Genomic DNA, 26,690 nt, shown 5'->3' with positions numbered 1-26,690 from the left:
CCCTGAATTATTTCTGTTGTGCAGCCTGAAGGCATTAGTGTTGAAAGCATGCCTCTCTGTTTTCTCCTGCTGTGGAGGTCCTGCACAAATATTTATCAGGTCGCCAATTATTGTAGCCTGTGTTCTCCGGCACACACAAACACACTGTGTCTGTGTTGAGAGGGTTGTGTATATGCATTCCTGTAAATCTGTTTACTGTTTGCAAAAAGTGTCTAGATTTTACCTCAAACCACATGTGCTCCGCCAATATCTTCAGGAGGCTCTTTCGCAGAGCGTGCACGCATTGTTGGAGGTGTGTTCGTGCATTCCCATTTTAGGAGAACCAATTCAAAGAGGCCTCGTTATCTCAAGGCGTCTTAAAGTTACTCAAAGCTAGGGCGCAGTCAAATCAATCGCACAGAGAGATTGCTTTCTTAAAAGCATCTATTTTCAGCCTCAAATTTTCACCTAAACAGATTTGATTACTAACCACACAGTAAACTCCAACATGCACAAATTGATAACATTCATCGTTAAATATTAGAATACATCTGCAACCTCAGTAAACTAAATAAATAAATAAATCTACTAATATGTTTCACCCGAAGGAACTATAACTCCAAATTGACTACAAATATCTGCAGAGGTTCTTCAGTGAAAGTGCTGTGGGTCATTTGATCCTGAATTATGCAGATTGCAACAAAAATAGAATTTAAATAATCAGCACTTTTTGTTCTGTTCAGCTTTACAGTATCTGGTTTCCATTTAGTCTAGGAGAGTAACCCAAGAATACAGAAAGTTGCATTAATATTCACATCGGCCTGTTGCTGACTTAGACTCATCATTGTAGCAACATAATTTCATGCATAGCAATAAGACAAATGAATGCTGCAGTGATCGGTGCCGCCGCATTCCCTTACTCACTCAGTGGCATTTCATTTTCTCATGTGATGGATCACGTTTGATACATTTACTTTTGTCTGCTTTATGTGAGACAGTGAAGTCAGACTTTGCGATTAGCTTCATAGTGCATTAGATAATTAACAGTTTAGGCCAAGGAGGCTTGTCAGTGTTGTTGTTTGGGGTTGTGTGTGTGTGTGTGTATTAATTACTGTGTTGTTATGTCAAATATCTGTCTTGTCTGTCTGCGTTTAGTGAATTAACACGAAGTAACTGGCAAACAGCGAATCAGTTTACTGAAACAGCAACTCATCCTGACCTTGTGAAAGTATTGTGAGCACCAATCAATAGTCCACAGCTCATCTTTGCATTTTGCCATTTTCCCCTTCCTGCAGATTAATTCAGATCTCTTGCCTCTTAAACTCTAGTTTATATCGCAGACATTCCTTTAAACATTTGAGGCATTATAGGCTGTTATGTTGCCATAGTTGTTTTCTCAGTCTTGACCAAGCACATGTTAAACATGTAAAACCATCAGATTGCTCCTGCAATCACTGCCTTCCTTCTACTATTCCCTCCTCTGTCGTCTGGTGTTATTGCTGCAGCCACTTTCTAGTACAGGGCCCCTCATAGTCGGGACGACAGCTCCGACGACTGGACGTAAGCGATGGAATCTTCTGTTCTGGCCGCTGAACAATGAGTTCCTTTCAAAATGGCCACCGTTACTTGAAGTGGTGTGGGTTTTTTGGAAGAGGGTTTCGGATTCAGGGGTTTCCCACAGACTCCCCTAATTAACCACAGCGAGAGACTCAGCTACTCTCTCTGTCCTGGAATGTACTCTCAAACCCCCAAATATGCCACTGTTCCACCCCTGCAGCAAACCCTCCTTATTTCCAAATTGCTTAAGCCAGAGACACAAATGAGAGCAAAACTAGAGCATTTTTATTTCACAGCATTTCAAAGTTGGACCAGCACTTTTGTCTGCTGTGGAGGGATCAGAGCCACCTGCTACTGTATGTTTTACTGAGTCGAGTTTACCTGTGGGTCTAGCTGCTCAGAGGTACTGGCACTATGACACATTTTCTGTCATGGGTATTGTGTGGTAGCTAAGACGAGCTCTATTACTTTTCCTTTATGAGGTTAATGTGTGCCACAGGGCTGCAGAACATCCTCTGCTTTGTCAAAGGACTGGATTGAAGGAGAAGAGCCGGGTGTGTAATTTACTGTCTACAGTGAGGTCCCGCAGCAAAACAAGAGATGAGGGGAGACGGGGGAATAAATATTAGAGGTTGTGATGGGAGAGGAGAGGAGAGGAGTTTCAGACCTCCATTATTAGATCCTGTGTGCTGCTGAATTGATTTTGAGGTCAGTCCATAAAGCACACTGCCTCAGCACTGTACTAACAGTGGCATGATTATGGTGTTATTAGTGCAGAGGGGGAGGACTGGCAGGACCGTGGGAGTAATTTACAGGTGTGTTAAGCATGACGGCTGTTCCAAAAAAAGAGAAAAGAGCCGAGATGGCTGTGAGACCACTGCTGTCACACTGCTGTTGAGCAATTACCTTCAGAGGGGGACAGTATTAGTCCATTTTTGTCTTTTTTCTGCTGTCCTTGCTGTCACATGAGTCCCAACCAGAGAACACATATATTTAAGTAATAAAAGTAATGAATAATAAAAGTAAAAGCACTCATTATCCTCGGTTGTCAGTGGTATATTCTACTGTTCTATCAGGAGAGAAGGACCTGAATGTTGTGGCAGACGTGAAGCAAAGTCTTCGTGTGAAAAGGCTGTGCCAGAGGACAAGCTTTCACTCTAAATCGTACATTCCCATGAGTGTCAGCGGCACACCTTCAGAGTGTAAATCCATCCTCGTGAAGGAGAAGCGAGCAGACAAAAGAGGTGATATTTGTCAGCGGTTCACACCTCTTGGCGACTGTTTGACGTCAGGATAGATGGCAGTGAAGCAGAATGTAATCTAAACGTACCCGACCATCGTGACCAGCGAGGCCCTCTGCAGGCTTTCTGATTTAACAAGTGAACACACTGGCTGCTCCATCTGGACTCAATTAGAGGTCCTGGTGTATATGTTGAGCTCAAGTGACCATTAATTCCGGTTAATCGATGCAACTTTTCCTTATTAGTCGCGTTTTGACCTTTTGACAGGTTTACACGAGCCCAGTAGGGATTTATGTGGGTTCCACTCATGCTGTGCCGCCTTTATGAATAAATGAAAAGTTACCTTGAGCAGGAGACGTGTACAGTAATTATTAAGACTGGTCTCTGAGTAATAGATCTACAGCAGTATGTAATACTGATTGTGTTCGTTTGAAGCAGAAATGATCGTACGGTGCGCTTGTTGAAAGGAAATAGTTTTTCGTTAAGCTGCTCTGGAGGAATAGTAGCTTTCGGTTTCCCGGCACAACTACTGTCACGGGGGGAATTCCTGCCGTCTCAGAGCTGAGTCAAAGTGTGCTCAAAAATTACAGCTCATTTCAGGTTTATGGTTGCATCGTCTGTTGTGTGTTTTTAAGGGGGAATAAGGGAATTTGGGCCGTTCCAGATATGTCATCCATCTCACACGGATAAACTGTTTGGACAGCTTAAGCAAGGCCATACACACACTCTCTGCCTGTGACAAGGGTTCAGGCCGTTGTACTGCAGCATCAGTGTTTTGTTTTATTGCTCTGCGTGCCAGCGGCAAGAGGAAATGTTGAGAAGTCTTTTGTCGGTGTTTGTGAATCAATGTAGGTTGTGATGTGTCCTGCATTGTTTTCTTTTTGGCACTGTAGGCTATTCCCATGTCTCGAATTCCCCAGAGTTAACAAACACGCTCCTCCTTAATAATTCTTGTCATTGTATTGGCTATAACTTAAGTTGTAACATGTGTCAAAAGTGATTTATAATTATCTACAGGCACAGACGCTGTTCTCTGTAGGTCTGCAGATGGGAGAACATATTTGGCTGCTGTCTCAGTTTCTTTCTGAGGGAGAGGAGAAAAGAGAAAGAGAAAGATAAACGAAGGGACGTGGAGCACGATTGAGAAAATCAGAAACTCAGAGATTATGAAATAGGCAGGATTATATAAAACAGCAAAAATCTGAGACTTTCAGCAGAGCAGTGAGCTGCAGTTTGAGGAGCGGCAGAGCTCTGTGAGAGACAGGTAATGAGTGTGTGGTAATACACCTCCAGACCCTAATTGGTTTGAATGAGCAGGCTGGAGAGCCTCTTCCATCAGGCTGTGGATGAGCAGACTGTCAGGTGACAAGCCGTGGAGAGATAACTAATTGGTTCTTTCCTCCAGACATGGCTCCTGTCTTTCCTGGCATAGCTGACAGGAACCTTGTCTGTTTGGTTGGCTGCATGGGTTCTTACAAATCTAAAGCCTTATCTATATTTCTATGGGAAAAATGTCATTGATTTATTTATTTTTGTATATTCCTGTAGGACCTATTATAGGTACAGTAGTAACGAGAGATGTCTAGATGTCTAGGTTAAAACAAGTTAAAATTTGAAGTGGCAATATGAAAAATATGAGAATGACGCTTAAATGCTGAAAACATTTCTGCTTAAATGTTTAGCGTCACTTTAAGGCACAATATGTTATTTGTCCATGCCCCGATGAAGAAGGAGATTGAGCAAGCCTCCTATGTCAAATCTTGTCTGTGTGTAGACCCATCTATCCAGCCCAAGCTACTCCATATTCTGATTTTATCCTCCTTAGATACTGTCCTACTCACTATGGCAGCTAGACGGCATTATTGCTTGAATATAAGTAGATGTTGGGTTGTAGATGGGTTCTGTAAGCTCCTGAAACAAGCCACATTCGTCTTGGGAGCACCGTCTTATGAAAACGGTGAAGGAAGTCGAGATGACAGCGAAAGTGTAGATAACAAACTGAGTTGGAAGTTTGAAAGGAAGAAATTAGTGCTAGTTCGAGCGTTTCAAGTGAATTTTGAATGTTCAAAGCAAGACCTGAATATTTTTGAAGTGGCAGCTGAAACATGGACTGAAGTTGAAATGTGAGTTAAAAAGAAGCATGAGAGCGGCTTCAACGTCAGGTAACGGGTGAAAGTGGTTGAACTGTCATTTTTAAAGGAAGTAGGAGTGTGTTCTGTGAAAAGGTCCCGAAGAATAATGACAAAGACGTATTGTAAAATGACAGCATGAGTGTGTCGCATAAAAACACGTTCAGCATGCATCACTACACTTGCACCTCTCTCCTGGAGAAAAACATATTGACATCATTTCTCATTTCTCCAATAGGGGTGTTGGATACTGAAGAGGCCGTTAGCATGGCTGTGAGTCCCCCAGTGTCTCGTTTTGATGTATGCGTTCTCGATTTTAGAGGAAGTGGAGATACTGTTGCTGCTGCACAGTACAGCTTGTTCCAAATGGAGTGGATGCAATCCTTTAATACAGCTGATATCAAAGGATTACACTGAGATTGTCTTGGGCCTTACATATGTCTCTGTGTAACTATCAGGTATTAGCTTTCTAATACTGCCTCCTTCTGCTGTCTGATTACACAGCTGGAGGGGGAAGGTCCTGGCTTAGACATGACTGGAAGCCAGCACAAGTATCAGTGACTTTGGCCTCTATAGGAATGTCCCATCTGCCATGCTGGGATTGTTGGTCGAACGGAATCTGAGGTGGGGGTGGGGGGTTGGGGGTTGGACAAGACCGTCACAGGTTGGATGAAAATGATGGGAGGGCGTAGACTGATCCCCATGTTAATCTGGGTCCCATCCTTCATATGTGATCAAAGCAGTAAACTGATGTTGCGGGAACCGCAAAAAAAAGGGTAAGAGTGAAAGAGAAAACGCTACAGAGGACGGACAGTTATGGATTTTTCCTTCATGCTGAGGGCTGACAAGATTCTGCGGCCCAGCTGTATACCGTGGGAACTGCATGGACCTGAGATAAATGGAGGTACAGCATTATGGTTTCATGTCATATGTTCCAGGGTCAGAAATGCAGTGATTCTCTGCATGCACCAGCCGTTATCCACCTCTGACCTCTATGAGTGTCATCCAGCTGCAGTGCAGTAACTTTTGATTTATGAGGCTGTGTTTCTACAGCCTTGTAATGAGATATGCACGGACATGCACATACCACGCTGTCATTTAACCTTGTGATCAGCAGTATGTGGACATCTGATACCAAACGCCTCTCTTCTTCTGTTCTAAAGGGACAATTCCTGCATATGTACACTGTGTGTGTGTGTGTGTGTGTGTGTGTGTGATTGGACATGGGCGAATGCACATGATTAGACGATACCTTTCAGATTAATCAAGTTCATGTCAGAGGGGACACAACACGAAACAGGAAGTGGATGAGTGTGACTTTTAATGCGGCTCTGCTCGGTGCACTGATATGGTGCAGTTCAGTGAGTATCTGGCTGAGGCTTCCGACATGTTTAACCTTTTGTTTCTCGCGGGTCCAACTTCTTAATGATGAAATCCAGAAAACAGTATAGTATTTTGATTTTTATCAGCCCTTTCACAGGCATAATAAGCACGCTAGAGTTTGGTGGTTTTGCCATTTCCTGACCGCTAACTTAGCCTATTTAGCTTGCATCATGCAGATCCAACAGCAGCCAGCTGCTCTGACATTTCTAGGCCAGGATCAGGTATGGAGATGAAAAATGGTAAATCTAAAAAAAAAAAAAAAAAAAAAGGCCAACCGCCCACTGGCTTCATTATTTCAGAGCACTTAGATATTGCAGGGACATATGCAGAATCATTTTTAGCTTGTTTAAATATCCTAGACATGGTTACGAATGTGGTGCAGTATGATGTATTTAGCCCTTAAGTCCTGTTATTCTATAGTAAAACAAGAACTGCTGGTTGTGCTGTAAAACGTCTAGAGGACACGAGAGGCTTTATCGTTTCCTCTGAAAGGTAGAGTTACATTGGATATTTGTCAGAAAACGGACATTGAATAGCTATTATATCTTTTTTTTTTCAGGTCTATTTCCAGCTTTGTGTGTATCGGTATCTGTGCTGAAGAATTTGTAGGACTCACTGCTCAGGAGAAAATAGTTTTAGCATGTGTGAAATACTAATAGCTCCTGGTTAATGATTATATATACATATGTGAGATGGCCTACTTCCACTATTAAAGGCTTCAGAAAAACTAAATGAATGTATTCTGCACAGTAACATAAGTTAGGGTAAAGAGCAGTAGGAAGAGTTGCATGCGCAGGGTTTGAAATTGTTATTAAAATTAAAATAATAGTAAAAAAAAAAGTGAATGTGCAGTCTTGGTTGGCTCGTTTTCAGGGCTTTACTTTTATAATCAGGACAGCGGTTGAGAGCTCGGAGTGCTTGTGCAGTTTAATGAGAGCTGGGAGTTTTTTTCGCGAGTGTTGACCATGAGATTTCTGAACAGCAGTGTCGGCTTTTAATAGCTGACATCAGTCGTTTGGTGGCTTCCCTTCCGCCCACTACTCATTGGTTCTTCTCAGAGGCTCTATTTTCTTTCACTTTCTTTAACATTTGCTTTAGAGAGGATTTAAACCAAAGGGTGCCGGCACAACTGTTACTTAGCAACCCCAGTGATTTGGAATGCCAAGGAGCAACAATGGATGTTAGCTTCCACCCGGTTACTAGTTTTGGAGATACCAGTGTGCAAGTGTGGTCGGATACATCAGAAGAAGAAGATAATATCTTATGGAGTTAATCCAGATGTATATTAGACAGTAAAGAGCTTTGTTTGTGTATGGTTTGAGGTAGTACGTACCACTGCTGTTTAGGTTTTTATGAACAAATGAATCTGTTTAAATTGCTTTTGTTTTGTTAGATTTGAGGATTTGCTGCTTTTATCTGTTTCCGTCACCATGATTTGAACATCAGTTATATGAGTTGAAAACAGAAATTCTGCCTCTTGTTCACTGATTCATTTCCTCCAAAGAACAAGCTGCTATTTTAGGGAGATCTAGATCTTGACGGAGTCGTTCTGTAGAGAGGCGTTGGCTTCACGCTCCGACAGTAAATGCTCTGAGTTCTGATTTCAGATGTGGCGCTCCATCCATCATTTAGAGCCGTAGTAGCTATCATTAAGGACACAGATGACATGTCCTTCGTGTTGTCTCTGGTTGTTTGGTGGCCTTGACGACCTGATGAGAAGGTCACTTTGTACAGTTATGCATAATTTGGTGGATTTGTGCTACATGCGTGAAATGCTGAGTTCATGAAAACAGGGTTTAGATAGTTATAAAATAAAATATAACTGTTAAAATGGGAATAAAGTTGCTAGAGGCTAGTCTAACGCTTTTTACTATGTTTTCTTTCTTAGTGTCTCTCATCAGTGTGTTGCATTACACTTCCTTATGTTTGTGTTTGTTCTCAGCTTCTGCTGCGATTGTGTCTGCTTGTGTGTTTTTGTGCATTTGGTTTTGTGGTCGTAACGTTTTTGAATTTCAAACTTGACACAGTAAAAGAGGGCTCTTGTGTCTGATTGCTTCTTTCCGAGTGTAAATAAAGGCCTGAATTGAATCTGGGAATACTCGTGAAGTTTTTGGATAAAATGTTCTGCATAACCAACAGAAATAATGGTCCATAAAATTACATTTCTTTCTTTCCTTTTTTTTCTCACGGTGAGATATAATTTCCTGCCGGCATTTCAGACACATTTTCCTGTCTGCGGATTCAAAAGTAATCTTCTGCTCCACTCAAGAGTAAGCATACTTTCCCTCGGACAAATCTTACACAGTAACGTTCATGGTAAATTGATCTCTGGTTCTGAAAGTAGCTTTCTTTGGTTCTTCAAAATGGAAAAAAAAAAAAAAAAAAGAATATATTTATAAATATATTGCTTTAAAGTATGAAGTTGGCCAGGGGCTCAGGAGTGTCTTGAGAGGTTTGCCTCTAGAAAAATTTTGCAAATAGGAAACAAAAGGGTTCCATAAGTATCTGAAATGACTGTTCATTAATTAATACGGCAACACTTTGGGGGAAGAGGAAACAGATGAAGGTCTCCAGTTGATCCAGCTCTGTCTCTTGAGAGTGCCTCACCCTGAGGAGACTCAGGAGCATAAAACTGTGACTATAGCGTGCTTTTATATTCTGCAGTGGTCTCATGGTGCAGTCGCAAGTATGATTTGTGGAAAGCAAATTAAAGTTTAAACTTCCTCTTTTGAAAAGTTGAATTCATAAACTCTGTCATTTTCTCTCTGCTCTTCCTGTCTAAGAGACTTCATGGCTCTCTGTTACCGTTTGCCCAGCAGGGCGCCTACAGTATGCGTCTCAGAGCCTCTCTGCTCTTATTACTGCAGTTACTCTCCAGGGAAAAAGGCTCAGAGGAATCGAACGAATGGTGATCAGTGACGCAGAACCAAACGGAGCAAGAAGGGGCATTAAAGGCGAAGGGAGAAACCGAGTGAATGAATATCTATCTTCTGCAGGAGTTACAGTACGGGGACATGAGAGGAATCCTAATAATCATGAGGAACTAAATCCTGTGAGAGAAAGAGCTAGATGAGTTGAGGGATTTGGGGGTTTTAAAACTTGGAGAAGGGGCTGATTGATGAAGGAGGACGCAGGAGGAGAGAGGGCAGTGAGGGAGTGGAGAGAGGCTGTTGGACACAATCGCAAAGCTGGCGGCGACACGTGAAAGGCAGAGTGTACACACTGACATACGGAGAAAGAGAGCCTGTGTCGCTCTCAGCAGTTTCAACTTCTGCCGCTAATGAGATGACATCAATCACTCAGTGGAGCACTAAGCCAGTAGGCTTTTGTCTGCACTTTCAATATACAGTATCACACAAAAGGTCAGCTTCCTGGACAGGTGGAGGAGCCTACTTGCTTTGCTTCTTTTAGTAATTGTAACCTACGGGCATACAGACGTAGAGAGGAATAAAGAGAGCGCTGTCTGTAAACTAGAATAGCGCTGTTAATGACAACATGGTGAAGATGAAACAGGCCAACGTCTCTCACAGTTCATATTCTCTTTATTCTATAAACATTCAACAGTGAAAAAAAATGGGTGTATCTGGTTTTTGAACAGAAATCTTCTTCACCCGCTTGCGTCAGACTGTTGTCCTGACAACTACAGAGGGGGTTGTGGTGTCTTCCACTGAGACAGAGTTTCATCAGACGAGAATACTTTCAACTTGGACATAAAAGTTTCACATTAGATCATTTCAGCTTTCTTCACATCCTCTCACTTTCTCCCACAATGACCTGTGCCTTCTCCGTGAATTGCTTTACCCCTTTCATTGCCCTTGTGAAAATTGGCCTTTACCCATAATGAGGTTTCTGTTTCCACACTGTTGGTGGCTAAATTCTATTAGCTAACATGAAACCACTGCTCCTGTCTTTGCAGATGCCATTTACTTCAAATGACGATGTTACAGCAGGACGGTATGTACTAAGAAATGTTTAAAAGAAAATAAAAAGAAACGACCGGCTATACAATAAATCGCTTATGGGTATTAAATATTCTAAAGATACTAGACATGATTCTGATATACAACAATCTCTCGTTCAGCTAACATTCATTTATGGTAAGTAACAATGTGAAATTTAGACAGCAGATTTAAAGGTCTCCCTTGTGCCTCCAAAGCAGTTGTGACTCATCAGAGAATGGACATGGTCCTTCTGAGGGTGTCCTGTGGTGTCTGGTAACATTATGTTGTTAGTGGGGGCCTTTGGGTCCTATGGGTTGAGGATAGGGGCCTCTGTGGATCATCCCACAGATATGTGATCAGGTTGGGATCTGGTGAATTTGGAGGCCAGGTCAACACCTTGTGCTTTTTTTTTTTTTTAGTTGTTTCTAAACAGTTTTTGTGTGTGTGCCTGTGTCAGGCTGCATCCTGCTGGGGATGGCTGCTGCCATCAAGGAGTGATGTAACATCACATCCACATGTATGCCAGATCCAAAAGTTTCCCAGCAGAAGTTCAAGTTTGCAGAGCTTACTGTAAGTATTCTGGGAATTACATAAAACCACCAGACTGCACGTTCTAATGAGAAAGATAAACATGCATGCTGACCCACAGGTAACGAGGGACCCAGGAAGAAGTAAAGTGTCTAATCGATCGAACCAAAAATCCCCTGAGTGGGATTGATAGGGGTGTGTGAGGCCAAAAAACAAAAAATACAGAAAAGAAAATCTCTTTCTCTTAATAAGATTTACTTGTTCTTGTACTGAAAAGAAACAGTACATCAACTAACACCTGCTTCAATAGTAATATGAGCATTGCATCGGGTCATTAACTTGGGACAAAACATAGTTTTAAGTGTGCATGACTTGATGTGCCTTTAAACTCTGCGAGAACAGTGTTTATGACAGACTGTTACAGACTAAAATATCTTCCTCATTCTGTCTCAGACCATCAGTTAGAGGCTTATCATATCAGATGCCCTGCAATTAATGTGCAGTGATTTGTCAGCGTAGTTAGGAAAAAGTAAATGTGAGCAGAGGCTTGTCATCAGCTTGTCTCATCCTTCTGCATCACAATGAAAGAGCACAATACTTTCTGCAGTCAGACTCAGAGTCAGAGAATCTCAGTTTTTCGACCTGAGAAGACAACCAGCCATAACTGTTTGTAGTATTCTTGTTTCACTCCATATACTTAATTTCTGACATGGTCATGTGTGGTATGCTAGTCCAGTTGTTGAATAGCCAGCCAGCAGAGCAGTTCCCAGATATTCAGTGTAAATGAAGCAGTGCTCAAACCAGCTCATGTTTACCGTGTTCACAAGAAAAGTCCATTTGAAAGTCCCTCTCTTGTGGTTCCCAACCTCATAAGTCGAAGAACACTGAGCCATTTGAAGGCAGCATAGGTTACTGGATTAAAGGTGAGAACACAGACTTACACAGGAGCAAGTAAACCTGTTAGCAACAGTTTGTGAGAATCTCAGATTCAGACAGATTCAACGAAATCCCATTAAAAAGTTCCAGTGTTGCTCTGCTGCAATGACCTCAGTGCTGCAATTAGCGGTGAGAAACTACTTGTTAGCTCCTTATTAGTTTGCACTCACACGGATATTAAAGTGTGTAGTACATAGTAAACAAGAAGGTTCAATTTCACCAGTGAATTGGTTTCAGTGTGAAGTCCTAAAGCCTCCTCTTACCAATCGCTAACATCTGACAGGGTCGATTCGAGCTCGGCTTTAGGGCCGTTTGTATTTGTCTGAGAGTAACTGCTGCAATAATCAAGAATTAATATTTCAGTTTGTTTCACAAAATAGGTGCAGGCACACTTACGAAGAAGTCACTTCAGTAAGTTAAATAAAATTAAGTAAAAAATGTAGTGAATGCAGGGCATCCGCCATATTAAGCTCCTCTAATAGGAAGTGGGCAATGTTTGTACCCAACATTATTATTTTTTTAATAAACTCTATGACCCAGGCTGTAAATCAGTATTCAAGCGTTTACACTCTTACTGCAGGTATGGAAATCTTGAAGCAGTCGATGTGTGAAGTGCACTCAGGAAGGCAGGAAGCGAGACCCAGTGTGTGGTATATGACATGAGCACAAAGCAATGTGGTTAAAGCTGTAAAACTGAGATACTAATTAGCACTTCCACTGGTTTCTACCTAATTACAGTCTCATATAAATTGCAGCTCTGACAGAGAAGACGGGTTGGTTAGATGTTAAGTGTGGAGGCTCTGCCATACGGAAACTCGTCTCTTGTACTTGTCTTTGATGCGGTAGTGAAGCGGTCAACTAACTGCTCGAGGCTGGGCCTGTGCTGAGACATTAGTCATCCTGAACGGTGCACACTGCTGAGCAAAAAGCTGATTCAGGTTCTTATTGAACTGTAAGGTAACTGCAAGGCGAAGGCAGCGGCCTTGAAGAGTTTAGCGTCTATTGTAACCCTAGCTGTGAGTAGAAGTCACGGTGTGGGTAGCCTGCTGGGTCATTTTTCATTCGCTGAATTTTTCACCGTTACAGTAAAACTCACCGCTACAGTGGGCAATTCATCAACACACCAGAGCGATGTAACGCCGTGTCATGTCCTGTATTTAATCCTCCACGGATAACAGAATGACACTTCTAACACTCACACAGTATGTCTATTTTCTAACAAACTACATCATGCAGTTCGAGTGTAAAAATGTGAATTATTTCTGCACGAATACTTTGTGTTTCTTAAAGGATATTTGTCTTAAAATGGTAGTTTTTGTTTGCTGTAATCATTTCTGTTCTTAAAAACATTGAAATATTCAAATCGGTTTAATTGGAGACAAAATCAGTAGCTCTTATTCCACACAAACTACAATCAAAACGTTGTCAATTATGTCAATATGATGCTTCAGTTATCCAGGTTAGACAGATCAAGTGGGCATTGCATACTTTACACACATTTTTTTCTTATTGTAAATGTTCTAACATATACTCATATTTATTTTCCTTCAGCACTTGCTTTTACTTTCTTATCTCTTTTCATTTCCTTGCTATATCTTTGGTCATTGCTCTGCACTGGTGTCCCTAGACAAATTCTCTCCATGCGTATACTTGTTCGCGCCGGGTGTAACAACGCGCACCCTGGATGATCTGATCACAAGCGACCGGCTTTAAGTGCAGGTGTTATGGAGGAGGATGCACAGAGATCCCAATTAAAACCACATAATTCATCCTTGGCCTCTCTGAAGAACCCCAGGCTCACCTGACGGCCCTCTGAGCAGAGCTTCGCCTCATTCGTCCTGCTTTGAAAAATATGGGACTTCATTAAATTATCACGAAACAAAAAAAAGGTGCCTTGTAAGCACGTTGAACGTTAGTACACATACTGAGTGTGTAGTGCAGAATACGCAGTTTTAGTCGCAATTTTGACAGATTTATTAGTATATAACCCTCCCGTTTACTGTCCCTCCACTGCAGGAGACAGGGGACAAAAAACGATCCAGTGAAGCATAAAAATGTCATAGTACACTAAAAGGTTGCCAACGCCTTAAATTTGCTTTGCACAAAGTTTTGAAGACTGTGGGTTTTGTTCCTCACCACTTACTGTACACTCAAAAGACATTAGGACGAGGTCTCCTTACGTCTTGTGAGGACAGGAGGTATAACTGCAGGGGGCAAAACCTAAATTAATACGCATATGGTCACCTTATTATCATTTTAAGACATATTGAACAATAAAACTAAACTGAATAAAACACTTTAACACAAAATTAGGTTTTTGTTTCCCATGAAGTAAAATAAAGTTTAACATGCATCTTGAAAGTTTGGTTTTAAGTTCATGTATTAAATATAATCAGTTTTAGTCGATAAATGTGTTATTTCACAGGGTAATTGTGTTTCCTAAAGACTGCTGACCCGCTAACACGTTTCTCTGTCGTCAATGTGTGTTTTTCACATATATCAGATTCCCAGACTCACTGTGCTCTTGCCAGTATGAGGATCATTACAGCAAGGCAACATATTTTGACTAATGACTTTAGACTTTGTTGTTGCTTCCAAGATAGCACAAGAGCACTTCTGGCTTTTCTTTTTTTTTTTTTTTTTTTTAATATTATGCTTCATGCCAGGAGCACAGCATGATGTGTCCTCTCTGCTTTTCTCCTGCAATTAGCAACAATAATAGACAGTCGGGGCAACTCTAGCAGGCAAGCCTTGTTTATAAAGAGCAAGATATGTCACATCACAATGGCATCTTTTAAAATCAATAAAACATGTTGCCATGTGATTTGAATCTTATTTTTTTTCCCCCTCCGCCGTATATATACATATAGTTGCATGGTTTCAGTTCAGCTTTCCTGTATTGTGTTGTTGTACATTGCAGATTATATTCAATTCCATTTGAAGACAGCGTGTCGGCTGGCAGAGCTGACTCGTGCGTGGGTGATTTCCCATCCTTCCTCAATATAGCTGGCTTGTCTAGGCCCCATAGCCTCAGTTCTATTATTCACATCTATACCCAACTTCACTTTTGGTCAGCACTTCAAACTATGCATCACATGCTGCTAGTTAATATACAGTAGCAAGCCCAACATAAAATATCTGCTCCCTGGTGTGTTACGCCCACCTCTGACTCCAAAGACTGAGCTTCTTTGTTGTTTTATTCAGCTTGATGAGTGGTGAAGGTTTCCCCTGGAGAAACTGTTCTTCTGTCCCACTGCATCCCTTCAACTTTTCGTTACGGTCATGTTTTTGGAGTTGTGATTCCTTGATCCTTTTTAAAGTGTTCTTTACCCCAAACTATTATTGTTTTGGTTGAGAAGGCTAGTAAAAAAATGTTTTCTCAACTGTTCGCAACAATGACTTCCCTCTGCAAACCATGCGAGAAAAAGATCCCTCTTAGATCCTGCAGTGTCAGCTGGGATGGGTGTGGCAGGGCTGACATGTGTGAAAAGATTGTTAATCAATTCCCAGGCCTATAAGGGTAAACAAAATGTTTTCCAAATGTCCCTGAGTTAAGTCAGGCCATCATCACGGCTTCTTTCCAATGGCAGGAAAGGCATTGGCACAAGGAGGTGGAGGATTTGTTTATTTATTTTTTATTTTTTGGATTTCTTCCAGGCAGATTTCCCCGCTTAATCTTCACTTTAAATCCGCCCTCATCTCGCTTCCCTAGTCCGACAAAGCCCTTGGGTTATGGCAGGGCAGATGATGCCCTGCACTGACCAGCTTGGAGCCACAGCATCAAACAGATGAGCCTTACAGTGTGTGTGTGCACAGGCTCCCACAACATGTGAATGTTTGTGCAGTGTGTTCATATAATATAATGCCTCCACAGGCCATGGGTCTGCAACCTTTACTATCAAATGAGCCATTTCTGCTTCCTCTCCCACCAAATTAGACTTGTCTGCAGCTGAAGTTAGTTTTATATATAGTTATACTATATATCCAACAGCTGGATTATATTTTATCATTATTTTTTTGCATTTGCATTTGCATTTTCATGTTCTCCACTGCTTACCATCTCCTGAAGTGTCCCCAATCTAGCAGCTGTAGTTGACTTCTTAAAAAAAGTATATCAGCTCTGCTCAGGCTCCCTCAGCAGTTTAGAAATCACTCTGCCACTCTGGAAATGTCTTTACATTACATTTTTTTCGTTGTTTGCTTGTTTCTTTAACATATATAAAGCATACAGGTGAGCCAGCATTGTTGGAAGTGAAAGTAAAGGAATAGGTCCAAATATAAAAATAAAAATGACATTTGTTACCTAAATAACATCATCTTCTCCTTAAAACCGAATTAAACCATTTAATGCATTTAGACTTAAAAATAAGTTGTTCTAAATTTGTTCTCCACCTCTGTGGCAACAAAAAACAAACCCATGTCAGACGTTGGCTAATCCAACTGAACCTTGAGCTCTTTGAGGAGGGTGCTGGATTAAATGGTGTTCAACTGATGCTACAGTAGCTAATCCACCAGGGTTACAGACATATTTATTATATAGGCTGATATGGATTGCCCATTTTTCACAAGTTGAGCTACAGTGATAATGATTAATAAAGCTATATAGGCTGTCCCACATCTGTCCTACGTCTACCTCTAAGGTAGAGAGTGTGAAGGATGATGTGATTTTTTTTATCATCACTGTACACAGATTGCTTATCATTAAGCTTCAGTCTCTTATATTCCTGTTTGGCAGGTCAGCCCCACTGTGATTATTCATCAGCCAGCGTGACTGATCATATCAGTCAGTACGGGATGATGCATAACTGTATCGTCCCACAGTGACTCGACGTTAGGCATCATCCCATAAACTTGTTTTCCTGAAGGCATTGTTATGAATAATGAACTCAGGTACTTTCTGCTCTCTCGAGCCCTTCAGCTGTTTTGGTTTCAACGCGACAACCTGACTCGTGTTTAATCACAGGGTTGAGAGGTGAATTCTGATATTGTTTTGAGCAGGTGTGGCATGTGATACTGCATCAGTAATTCAAAGGCCACTCATTCAAAAGTGTCTCTGTCTCCTCACAGGGAATACCGACCAAAAAATGATATCCCTTCATTGTGGAGCTCACAAATTTCTCCTTTTGGTTGACGTGTCAGGGTTTTGTGTACTGTAATTACGGCCATGCCAGAGTTTGTGACAAATTTTATTATTAATTTGCAAATAATAACATCTAATAGCTGCTAGTTTAACTACAGGGATTGTGTGGATAAAACCATCTATCATTGTATATATAATATATATATTATATATATATATAATTTTACATTGTTCTGTTATGTATTATTATCATATAGGAATTTATGACATGACCCATAGGAGTCCTGAAGCTCAGTGTGATGGCTCTGGCTGTCACCATCTTGGCAGTGTCAGTCTCAGACATCTCCCTTTAAACTTTGAAATTTAAATGGCTGTAATCATCGTACGTATTCAGATCAAAAAACCTTTCACCATTGTCATAAACAAGCCTAAACAAACTTCTAGTCAGAGTTAGCTAACGTACGAGACGCCCCGTCCACAAAAAAAAAAGAGTCATCATGTTTAAAAGGGCTCTACAGGGACTGACTCGCTTTAGGAGCCACCCATAAGTGGCCATTCAGAGAGTTGCATGTTCCTCCATGTTGGTTTTCAACCCCAGAGGTTTGCTGCTTGGTCAAAACTGTCTGTGATTCCTTGCCTTATGAATAGAATAACCAGATGGTGATGTCTTTTCTATTGGATACGGTGAATTAAATAACTAACAGATCATTAAGTTTTATCACATTGATGAAGAAATGTGCCATAGAACGGTGTCGTTAAATGGCCTATTATACACTGAGAAATTAAAAGGACAGAAACTATTTAGGAACGATATGGAGCAAAAAAAATTTGATCTAGCATTTTAGCACACGTCACCTTTCTACATGTTGCTTTTTAAAATGAGTCCATCATGTTGTTCTTCAGTGTTGGCCAGATGTCTACAGACAGCATCAGCTTTAACACCGGTAACCCTGGACGCTCGTCTTCCTCAAGCAATTTCTCCTCATTGATGTAATGGATGTGTCCCTGAAGGGGCTTTTTTTTGCCCATGTTTCCTCGGGGCAGGATGCTGTTGTGCTCTTAATAGCAGTGTACAGACAGCATCCAGAGGCTATGGATCACAGCAGCCTCGGAGCAGCCTTTCAGGCCGATGTTATGTGTACGCCAGCAGTATTGATTCTCCGTGTCACAGATGATTATAAGCACAGATTAATAGACAGTAAGTTTTCAGCTGCAGGCAAAGCAAAACGTTAGAAGAATGACATTTTGCTGCAGAGTTCTGGAAACATATTTGGGTTGTATATTAGAGATGTGACAGCTCAACCTTCGATATATAACTTGTAGTTTCAATTCCAAGCTGTCCCTGAAGATAAATCTCTCTGCTCCTTTCTTATAACATTAAGCCTGTGTTGAATAATGAGTCAAACTTCCCCTGAAAGTATTTAGCTGGTGTTATCGAATGCAAAGTTGTAGCTATCTGATATGTTTGCAGCCTGTTTGTGGAGTTGTTTTTGACAGCGTTCTTGTTTAATTTCCTGATTTCATGTGTGGCTCACTCATCCAGGACATTTACTTCAATTCCTCATCACTGTGTGTCAGAGCCTGTTAATGAGACCTAACACTGGAGATGCACTGTGCAGCGGAAGTGTCACGTCTGTTCGCTGGGATTTGGATGAGCCCCCATGTGTCGGTGCTTGATAATACCAGAGGGGAGAGTCAAGACCCAGGGATGAATCTCACTTGTGAGATATTCCAACACCAAATATTTCAACCAAACTAAATCCAGTTGTCTTATGTAACCAGGCGGCGGCTTTTCTGACTCATGTCAAAGGTTAGAAACCCAAAAAGGCTTCTCCTGGTTTAGCTTAGTTAATTTCTTCACTGACTTTAAATAATGTTGCACATTCTTCTCGCTTTATGTTGCATCAGTTTTATTGTGTGAGTGGAAATATTAGACATTTGAACCCTGCTTTTTGTTATGCTTGTGGGCAATGAATATTGTACACCACAGAAAACAGCTGAGTCTTAAAATTTGGGATTATGACTTTGCATTTTTACCTACGAAACGTCTCAACCCCACCATCCTTAGTGTTTTTTTTATTTTGTCCTCGTGTTATTATTATTACTGTTATTATTTATTCTTTTTCTACTCTATTGCCTATTTGTGAGGAAAACGTACAAAAAAACCCATGACAGTTGCAGGAGCAGCATCTGATGGATTGTGCACTTGTACTGTATCCCTGGTTATCACATTTAACAGCTCATAATAGCTCATACACAAAATGTTGACTAGTTGAAGTCATGGCTGCAGTTCTGGACGGACTTTAACCAGGAGAAAACTTTAAAATCCTGACTAAAACTGATATCTAGTGAGTTCCAGAGAGTCAGGCTTTTAATAGAAAATGCAGTTTATGGAAAGAAGGCCTGTTTGTGTCTATCACTGCACTTCCCTTTTGATGTATCGCTCTTCATGTAACATCAGCTGTACCTTTGTTCTATTAGTTCATTGTATCGTTCCCCTCTGAATAGTACATATAAAAAGCAACTAATAAGAAAATTCTCAGTGGTATCTACTGATTCACCACCTCACCTGGCCTAACAAAAACCCTTTTACTCACTGAGACCATGTTGAAACACTACGATGGACTTCTGTAAGAGCTACTCTGATCAGATAGTCACCTCTTGGAGTAAACCTCTTTTACACACAAGATACACAGCGTGGTAATTACAGTGTTTCCAGTCATTATAAATTATTTTAAGTGGTGCCTATACAAGTTTGTGTCAGTCTCTCACGGTGCTACAACACACACAGCTCTGTTATTGAACTCAGCAGGACTGCATTTCGGGGCGTCGTAGCGTATTAATGTCCCCTTCCTTTGCGGTGCAACGACTGATACAGGAATGAATGTGTCTGAATGATGAACTGAATGCCAGCGCAATTAAACCTTTGGCTGAGGGTGGGCAGCGATGAGCTGTCTGCACACCAGTGATAGTTGTCTCCTTTTTCTGCTTGGATGCCCACTCTGACTCCCGCTGAGGGTTTCTCGTCTGCATCTGCAAGAAGGAAAGTGCTGTCAGATGATTGAGTAGCTTCTCTGACTTCCTGCCCCACCTTGTTGGTATTTCTACATCCACAGACTGTGAATATCCTCATTAATAGTCAGTGTTTTCCGTTGTTATGCTGTCAAGGCTATGTTTTACCCTCTGTTGTTTGCAAGGAAGTGTCATTTCTTTTTTTTTAACATTTAATATTACTTTTAAATCTCACTGAAATAAAAAAATTTACATTTTTTGCCACAGTAAAATGGGTCTGCATTGTAAATTCAGTTTATTTTCTCTTTGGAGGAAAATAATGCAGCAACCAAATGAGAGCAATTTACATTTTGGATTTTTGACTTAATAAAGTGAGTCTATACAAGTTGATTTGTCCTCGACAATCCATCTCTGTAAATGGAGAACTTGTTTGCATATAACAATCAAAACATCTTTTAACCGACAACTGCGTAGCATGGTGCCGTTATAGCGTGCGGCAAACATGGCTGTGACACTGGAAAGTCTTGTTTACCGAAATCAAGAGTGTTGTGCAACCCTGTTCCTCCAAATAACAATTTGAAAGGAAACTGAAATAAAACCACAGACAGTAAATTAGTTTGTCAGTCAGAACAAGCTGGAGGAGCAATATTATCAATGCCTTATATCAAGTCAAGCCTGTCCTGTTATGTATATTATGAATAACGTACATTTAAGACATTTTAAAATGTGAAAGTGAGTGAATCACAGGCAGTAAATAGCACTATTTAAAATGACTGAATCCCACTCAGCTGCTTCAGTTCCAGGGTCCTGGTAATGTGCATGCTGGCCAGTCCGTCACATCTAACTGGGACACTCAAACAGAATGGAGCCATTGTTAATGTAATTAGTTTCACTTGTGTTTTGACAAGTCAAGATGGCTGCTGTGGCAAGGCCCTTTCTGAATCGAGCTTGGTGACCTAGTGCAATTTCATCACAGTGCCAGCTCGTATCTCAGCTGAGGTGTAATTGGCTCTAGCAAGTGAAAGCATCTGTGTGCGTGGGCTTTAAATAGAGGTAAGTCTTTCTTTCTGGTCAGATATAAGATCAGATCAGGTGACGAGTAACAAAGAACACTGTGTTGTAAATGTGCAAGTATATACCTTATGTTCTAGTATTCTACTTGGTAGTCCACTTTGATGAATATTCCCGTTTGACAGTAGTGTCCTTTCTCTTTCTCTCGTCCACCGGGGGAAAGAGAGAAGAGCTAAAACTGCAACTGCAGCATCTCTGCAGCTGTCAGGTGAAGACACAACAGTGTTCTCCTTGAGAGGTTCGGGGCAAAAGGGACATTTCAGACAACAACAGCACCAACACTTTAAGTTAGGACATGTAAACAGTGAATTAACTGCGACCAGGACTTCAAAAAAATAATTCGTTTTCTGCAGATTTTAATAGTAAATGCCATTTAATATGAACATGCCAAACAAGAGGCTTAATGAAAATTAAAACAATTTCGCGACGGATTGTTTCACTGAGAGAGAAGAGTAAGAAGAAGCAAAACTGTAGATTGTGGCCTGAGGTCACAATGGATGCCCTGTGCTTCCCGTTTTCTGGTCAGTTAGTTTACAGGTAGAGCGGCTCAGCTTGGCCTCATCGGTTCCATTGCCTTTAACCTCTCACAGCTGAGGTTCAGCCAGGCAGAAATGAGACGGTTTGATATACGGTGCTGCTCTCTTCAGTGCACATTGACATACTTTACAGCCCTGACACAATGGCAGGGTGTTTTCCCTTGAAATACAATGGACTATGGGTAATCAAGTCCCTAGGGAGGGATGGGAGGTCACTTAAATCAGTGAAAAGCTCAAGCAATCAAAATGTGTTGAAGTACGAAGGTGAAGCACGCACATCACGTGTCTAAATACAATTTGAGCATAGCGGCAAATCAAAGAGATGTAATGGCTTTACATTTATGTTCGGGTATCTTTATTTTTACAGCGTACAATGAGCCAACACCTTGGTGTAAGCGCTGGAATAGAATATGAGTTTGTCTCCCTGCCAGCAGCTTCATCCTCTCTGTCTTTCCCTCTCTAATTATTGTCGGTGCTAAGTAAAGCAGTCTTAGAGTGGCCGAGCATGAGCCTGCCAGCCCGTCCAATCTCCATATTAAAGACCAAAGAGAAGGTCAGCTTAACAACACCTAAACGGTTATTGACAGGTCAGGACGATGGAGGAGGAGGAGAAGGGAGAGGAAGGTCAGTAATCTAGATAAATACCACACGGTTAGGAAATTGAAACTGTCAAAATATGGAGATTAGGAGGGAAGAGTGAGATCATTGTGGAGGAAGAGGGGTTGTGCAGATGGTGCCGCTCAGATGGCACCTGAGGGTAGATGCTCATTGAAGAACGAGGAGGCCCGTGGTTGAACTGGAAATCACTTTAATTTAAAAACTGCATTTGCATGTACACAGAGGATGTTGTCACGGCTTTATCTGGCACAGAATCCAACATTTTGAGCCTCAAAGGCTGTAAAAGATTAGCAGAATTACTTTCAGTTTGAAGACTCCACATCAATAATGAGTTCTGAAACCCACTTCAGAAGGAAATCAATTCCGTTACGGTCTCTGCTTTACAAACCCACTCCCTGGTACAGTGAAGATATTCCTGCCACTGATGATCAAAGTAATTTTTTTTTTTTGTAGCATTTCATGCTTTACACATGAAACAAACATTTTGAAAAGGAGGTGGCGAGAGGGCAGTGAGCACGGGGATCTTGTTGATTTAAAAATCTGCACGCTCAATTCATTTTTGTCCTCAGTGACTAAATAACTGAGTGGAAGGGGAGAAAATGAGCGATGAGCAGAAAACAGGAGCACTTGATCAGTGTCATGAGCTGTTTGTCGATGTATGGATCTACTCTTACTACTCACATAAAACAGGAAGAAATGTATCATTAACAATACGATCCGTGTGCTTTGTGGATCCCAAATGTAATGATGTGGGCGAGACTCACATTTGCAACATGTCTAAAGCTCAGCAGTGTGTGTGAAATTGACATCATGTCAAAATGAATCATCTGAATTAACAGGCCGTGGTGCGTGGTGGAGGCTGTGCACACACATGCAGCGTCAGCACGTACCTAACATTTGGAGCCGGAAGTTTTGATGATTAAATGTGACAAAACCTGTGATTAAACATTCGGTTCATCCGATTCAGTAAAATCACACTCGTTGTTCTTTTCCTTCTCCTGCAGATCCATCAGTGCATCACAGGCAGAAGACAGTGGTGACAGACATGTGCTACCCGACAGAGATATCCAGCCTGATGGACTTTGGCACTCCAGACTGCTCGCTAGGCAAAGGTACGGCGTTGCTCGACAATTCAAGGCGTTGCCTTGGCGACAGCAGGAAGTGAGCATGGTGATTTATCCTGGCACTTAAAAAGACACAGAGCTTGTCAGCTTGACTCGGAGGTTAACACTGGAGCAAAGGCCTGCGCAGGCTGAAAGTGCGAGAACAATCAGATAACGGCACTCTGTACCTGGCTGCAAGGACCTTAGCATTCCCTGCAGGCTTTGATTTATCACCGCTAAATAACATGTTTTGTCACCCAGTACAGAGCTTGGAGGTGCTGGCATCAGACTGTGTGGTTTGATTGACTACCATAGGAAAGCATTTTACTTTGCAAACTGCTGTAATGTGAATGGAGCCATTTTTGAAATGTATAGTGCTGGGGTTATATTGTAATGTGCAATCATTGCATCGCTGCACGACCACGTGTCTTCTCAGATAACTGCCGTTAGAATGAGAAATAAAATGTTTTATAGAAAGGCCTGTGTAGCTCAGGATAATAGTCTCTTTCAGCTTCTCCTGTGTATAATCGAACTTATGCACCCATAACACAAGAGGTATTGATCATGAAGTCTTTGATTGCAGGTGTTTTGCTGCTTAATCTTTAAGCCCTGTGTCCATTTTCTTTTTCTCATTATAATGACTGCTATTATTCTCTCGCGCGTCAAACCATCAAACCAGAAAGCCCACGTGGTAATAGTAATTCCAAACTTTTCATGCAGTCGGGTCTCTCGAAGCAGGCAGGGCGCGCTCAGTCGTCGTTAGACAAGCCTCGTGTCACTTCCATCAACAATGAGCAGCGAGAGTTTTGACCTTAGTCGCTCGTTCTTCCCCCGCCGCCCATCACTGCTTTAAGTCCTCCTCCTTCTCTTTTTTTTCCAGCTCGTCTTCTCTCTGCAGGCTAGCTAATATTTTAATACGGTTCCATCCCAACTCTCTATCAACACTCGCCAGCACTGATAATGCAGACTGACGGGTCAACGTTGTGCAACTAAGAGGAGAGAGAGCAATACGGCAGAGGAGAGTTGAGGGTAGAAAAGAAGGCTTTTAGGATTTCTTCTGGCTTTAATGTGGGCAAAGCAAAGGAATGACACAGTGATACAGGGAGTTAAGCCCAAGAATGAGGACACTGAGGAGTGGAAAATTGCAGAATGAAGAGGTGTCAGGATAAAAGCAATATTGTGCATAAGATTCAGTGCAGCTGAGAGACAAGCAGCAGCATGACGTTGGAATTATGAAGTTCTACATTTTCTGCCATATAACGTACTACAGCTCCTCTGACATCAGTCTGTAAAAGTCAAACAGGGTCAGATCTAAGCCGACATCATATGCTTATTATATTCTAATGATTTAATTCCAATTGAATTATCCTTAGAGATATTAAAACATCTGCATTCCCTTTGCGCTACCTCTCCAGCAGTGACTGCTATTAAAGAGTTTTGTTGCAATCTTTTGTCTCAGCTCTGATCAGTCAGCGTGAACGAGCCTGGCAGTAATCCTTGGGGTGTCACCGTGTGATTGACAGATCCATTGCCTCTTGTGACAAGTATCTGGTTAGACCACATTTGATCTTTGGACGGAGCTAAAACGCTAAGCGTCAACCTCTGACAGGCAGGACAAATGGCACGGCTGCTCTGGACTGCTGTCACGTCTTTACACGCAAGAGATTTAACTCAAATTTCTCTTGCACACAAACGCATTACGCTTTAGTATGCCAGTTATGTTTCTCAGGTGCTCATAAACCAAAAATTGCATTATAAGTTTATATCTAGGTGTGCTCTGCAGGCTGAATTAATTCAGCCGCAGCCATATCTCTATCCTTCAAACCACCTGCCTGTTCCTGCCTCAAGGTTTCAGACCTAAAAAACCCCAAGAGGCAAACTGGACCAGCCTTAACCTTATTTAGACTGTCACTGTGTCCATGTACATCCGAGTTCCCTTCTAAATTAACACAGTCTGCCCTTAGTCGGCATTGAGTCGGAGAGCTATCAAATCCCTGGAGGGTAAAAGATAACGCGGGAGAGCTCATATTAATAATGTACTCTCAGCATGTGGAGCTAAGGGCAGTTTGGTTTGAAACATGAATTCTATATTGATTCACCGTTGTCGCGATCTGTTTTTAAGGCTTTTATATGGAAGTTTAGACGTGCAACATTTACAGTACATTCAGGCTTTGCATGTCCTTCGGCCAAAACACGCTTTCAGATTCAGGAAGTGAGTAATGTTAACTCCTGTAGGCTACAGAGGCATCGTGGGCTCAGAGTGAGAGCAGTGCTCATACAGAGGAGCATATTGTTCTCTGTTCAGCTGGGGAGTATAATTGCACAAGCTGTCCTCTGCTAGCTCTCGGCCATCAGGTGGAGTGAGAGCTCCACTGACTCACCTGTTTCATTACCTGAGGCTTAAAGTGCCGTTTGTGTTCCCCTCCCCCTGCTCGTCTGTACACTCATTGGGAGAAAAGGATGAAAAGCGGGAGTGGGCGTAGGTGAAAGTTGTCCTAGCAGCCTCTGGGGCGTGTCGTTGAACAGGTACACGGAAAGAAAAGCACTTTAAGAGAAAGGAAAGAAAGAAAGAAAGGGAGCAGGAAATGTAGCTGAGTGGTTCTCAGGGGACAACTTCCTGGTAACCTGCCTGACTGGGTGGAGCCACAGTGATTAGGGCTGGGAGCGGCCGGCTGTTGTAGAGCTCCGTGTGACGTTTGAATGGTGTGCGCTCTGGCCCGTACGTCTATGTGTGTGTGTGTTTTTCTATTTTTTTTCACCTGCTATGAGAGCTCACATCATATTTGACAGTGGAGCCAAGCGGAGCCTGTGCCGAGGAGGACATGAGGTCCGAGAAGGAGGAGGGGAAGGCCGGTGAGTGGCAGTGATAGAAAAGGAGATAGAGGGGGAAAGAAAGACGTTGTTTGTGGATGTGTGTGTTAGTGGAGGTCATAAAAGAGGCTTGAAGCTGACGGTGAGTGAGTTCACTTCACATGTGCATATGTCTGTGCTGGCCTGTGTTGATTATGTAAGAGGAATTGGAGAGTCACAGCAGAGCTGCTTCATGTCTGATACTCCTCATGTTTGTCAGATTATTTGTGTTAAAATATAAAAGATAATATACAGTGGTGTAGACAACATCTTCCTTGAATATATTTTTCGGGCACTTGTATTTTTGTTGTTACTTTACACTTCTGTTCAGTTATTCTGCCACGACTCCTTCTCCTTAGTTAGTCTGATGGAAAACACGTACTTTGAACTATATAATTTATCTACAATTTAAGACTTTTACTCAAAACATATTGTCTGTTTATGATGTAAAATACACTTTATGACTGGTTATTTCCCTGACTAGTCAATTCATTTTTTAATCCATTAAGTGTCAACATACTTTCTATGGCTATAACGATTTCTTAAACTGATCGCGTTCTTGGACAAAACCACCAAAAACCCTAAAATATTGAATTCACTCTCCCAGAAGATTATTAGAACCAAAAGTTCAAAATTTGCTTTAAAAGTTACTTAAAAATTCCTATTACATGTATTAAAACAGCTAATCATTAGGTTTGCTTTCATGTGAAGGAGTCAAACCGAGCT

The 26,690-nt window shown here is 41.6% G+C and overlaps 1 protein-coding gene across 2 annotated transcripts in view; it reads left to right on the top strand.

Annotated features, from left to right (window-relative positions):
* LOC311486959 (kazrin-like) overlaps positions 1 to 26,690 on the top strand; it is a 55,612-nt gene that overhangs the window by 9,701 nt on the left and 19,221 nt on the right. For both annotated transcript variants that reach the window (XM_084543003.1, XM_084543004.1), the window contains exon 2: positions 23,016 to 23,123. In XM_084543003.1, coding sequence (XP_084399129.1) covers positions 23,016 to 23,123 — 108 coding nt within the window. The remainder of the gene's footprint in view (positions 1 to 23,015; positions 23,124 to 26,690) is intronic.

Source organism: Chelon labrosus (genome assembly GCF_963514085.1).
Source record: "Chelon labrosus genome assembly, chromosome: 4".
NCBI lineage: Eukaryota > Metazoa > Chordata > Actinopteri > Mugiliformes > Mugilidae > Chelon > Chelon labrosus.
This window is presented reverse-complemented; position numbering and strand designations above follow the sequence as displayed.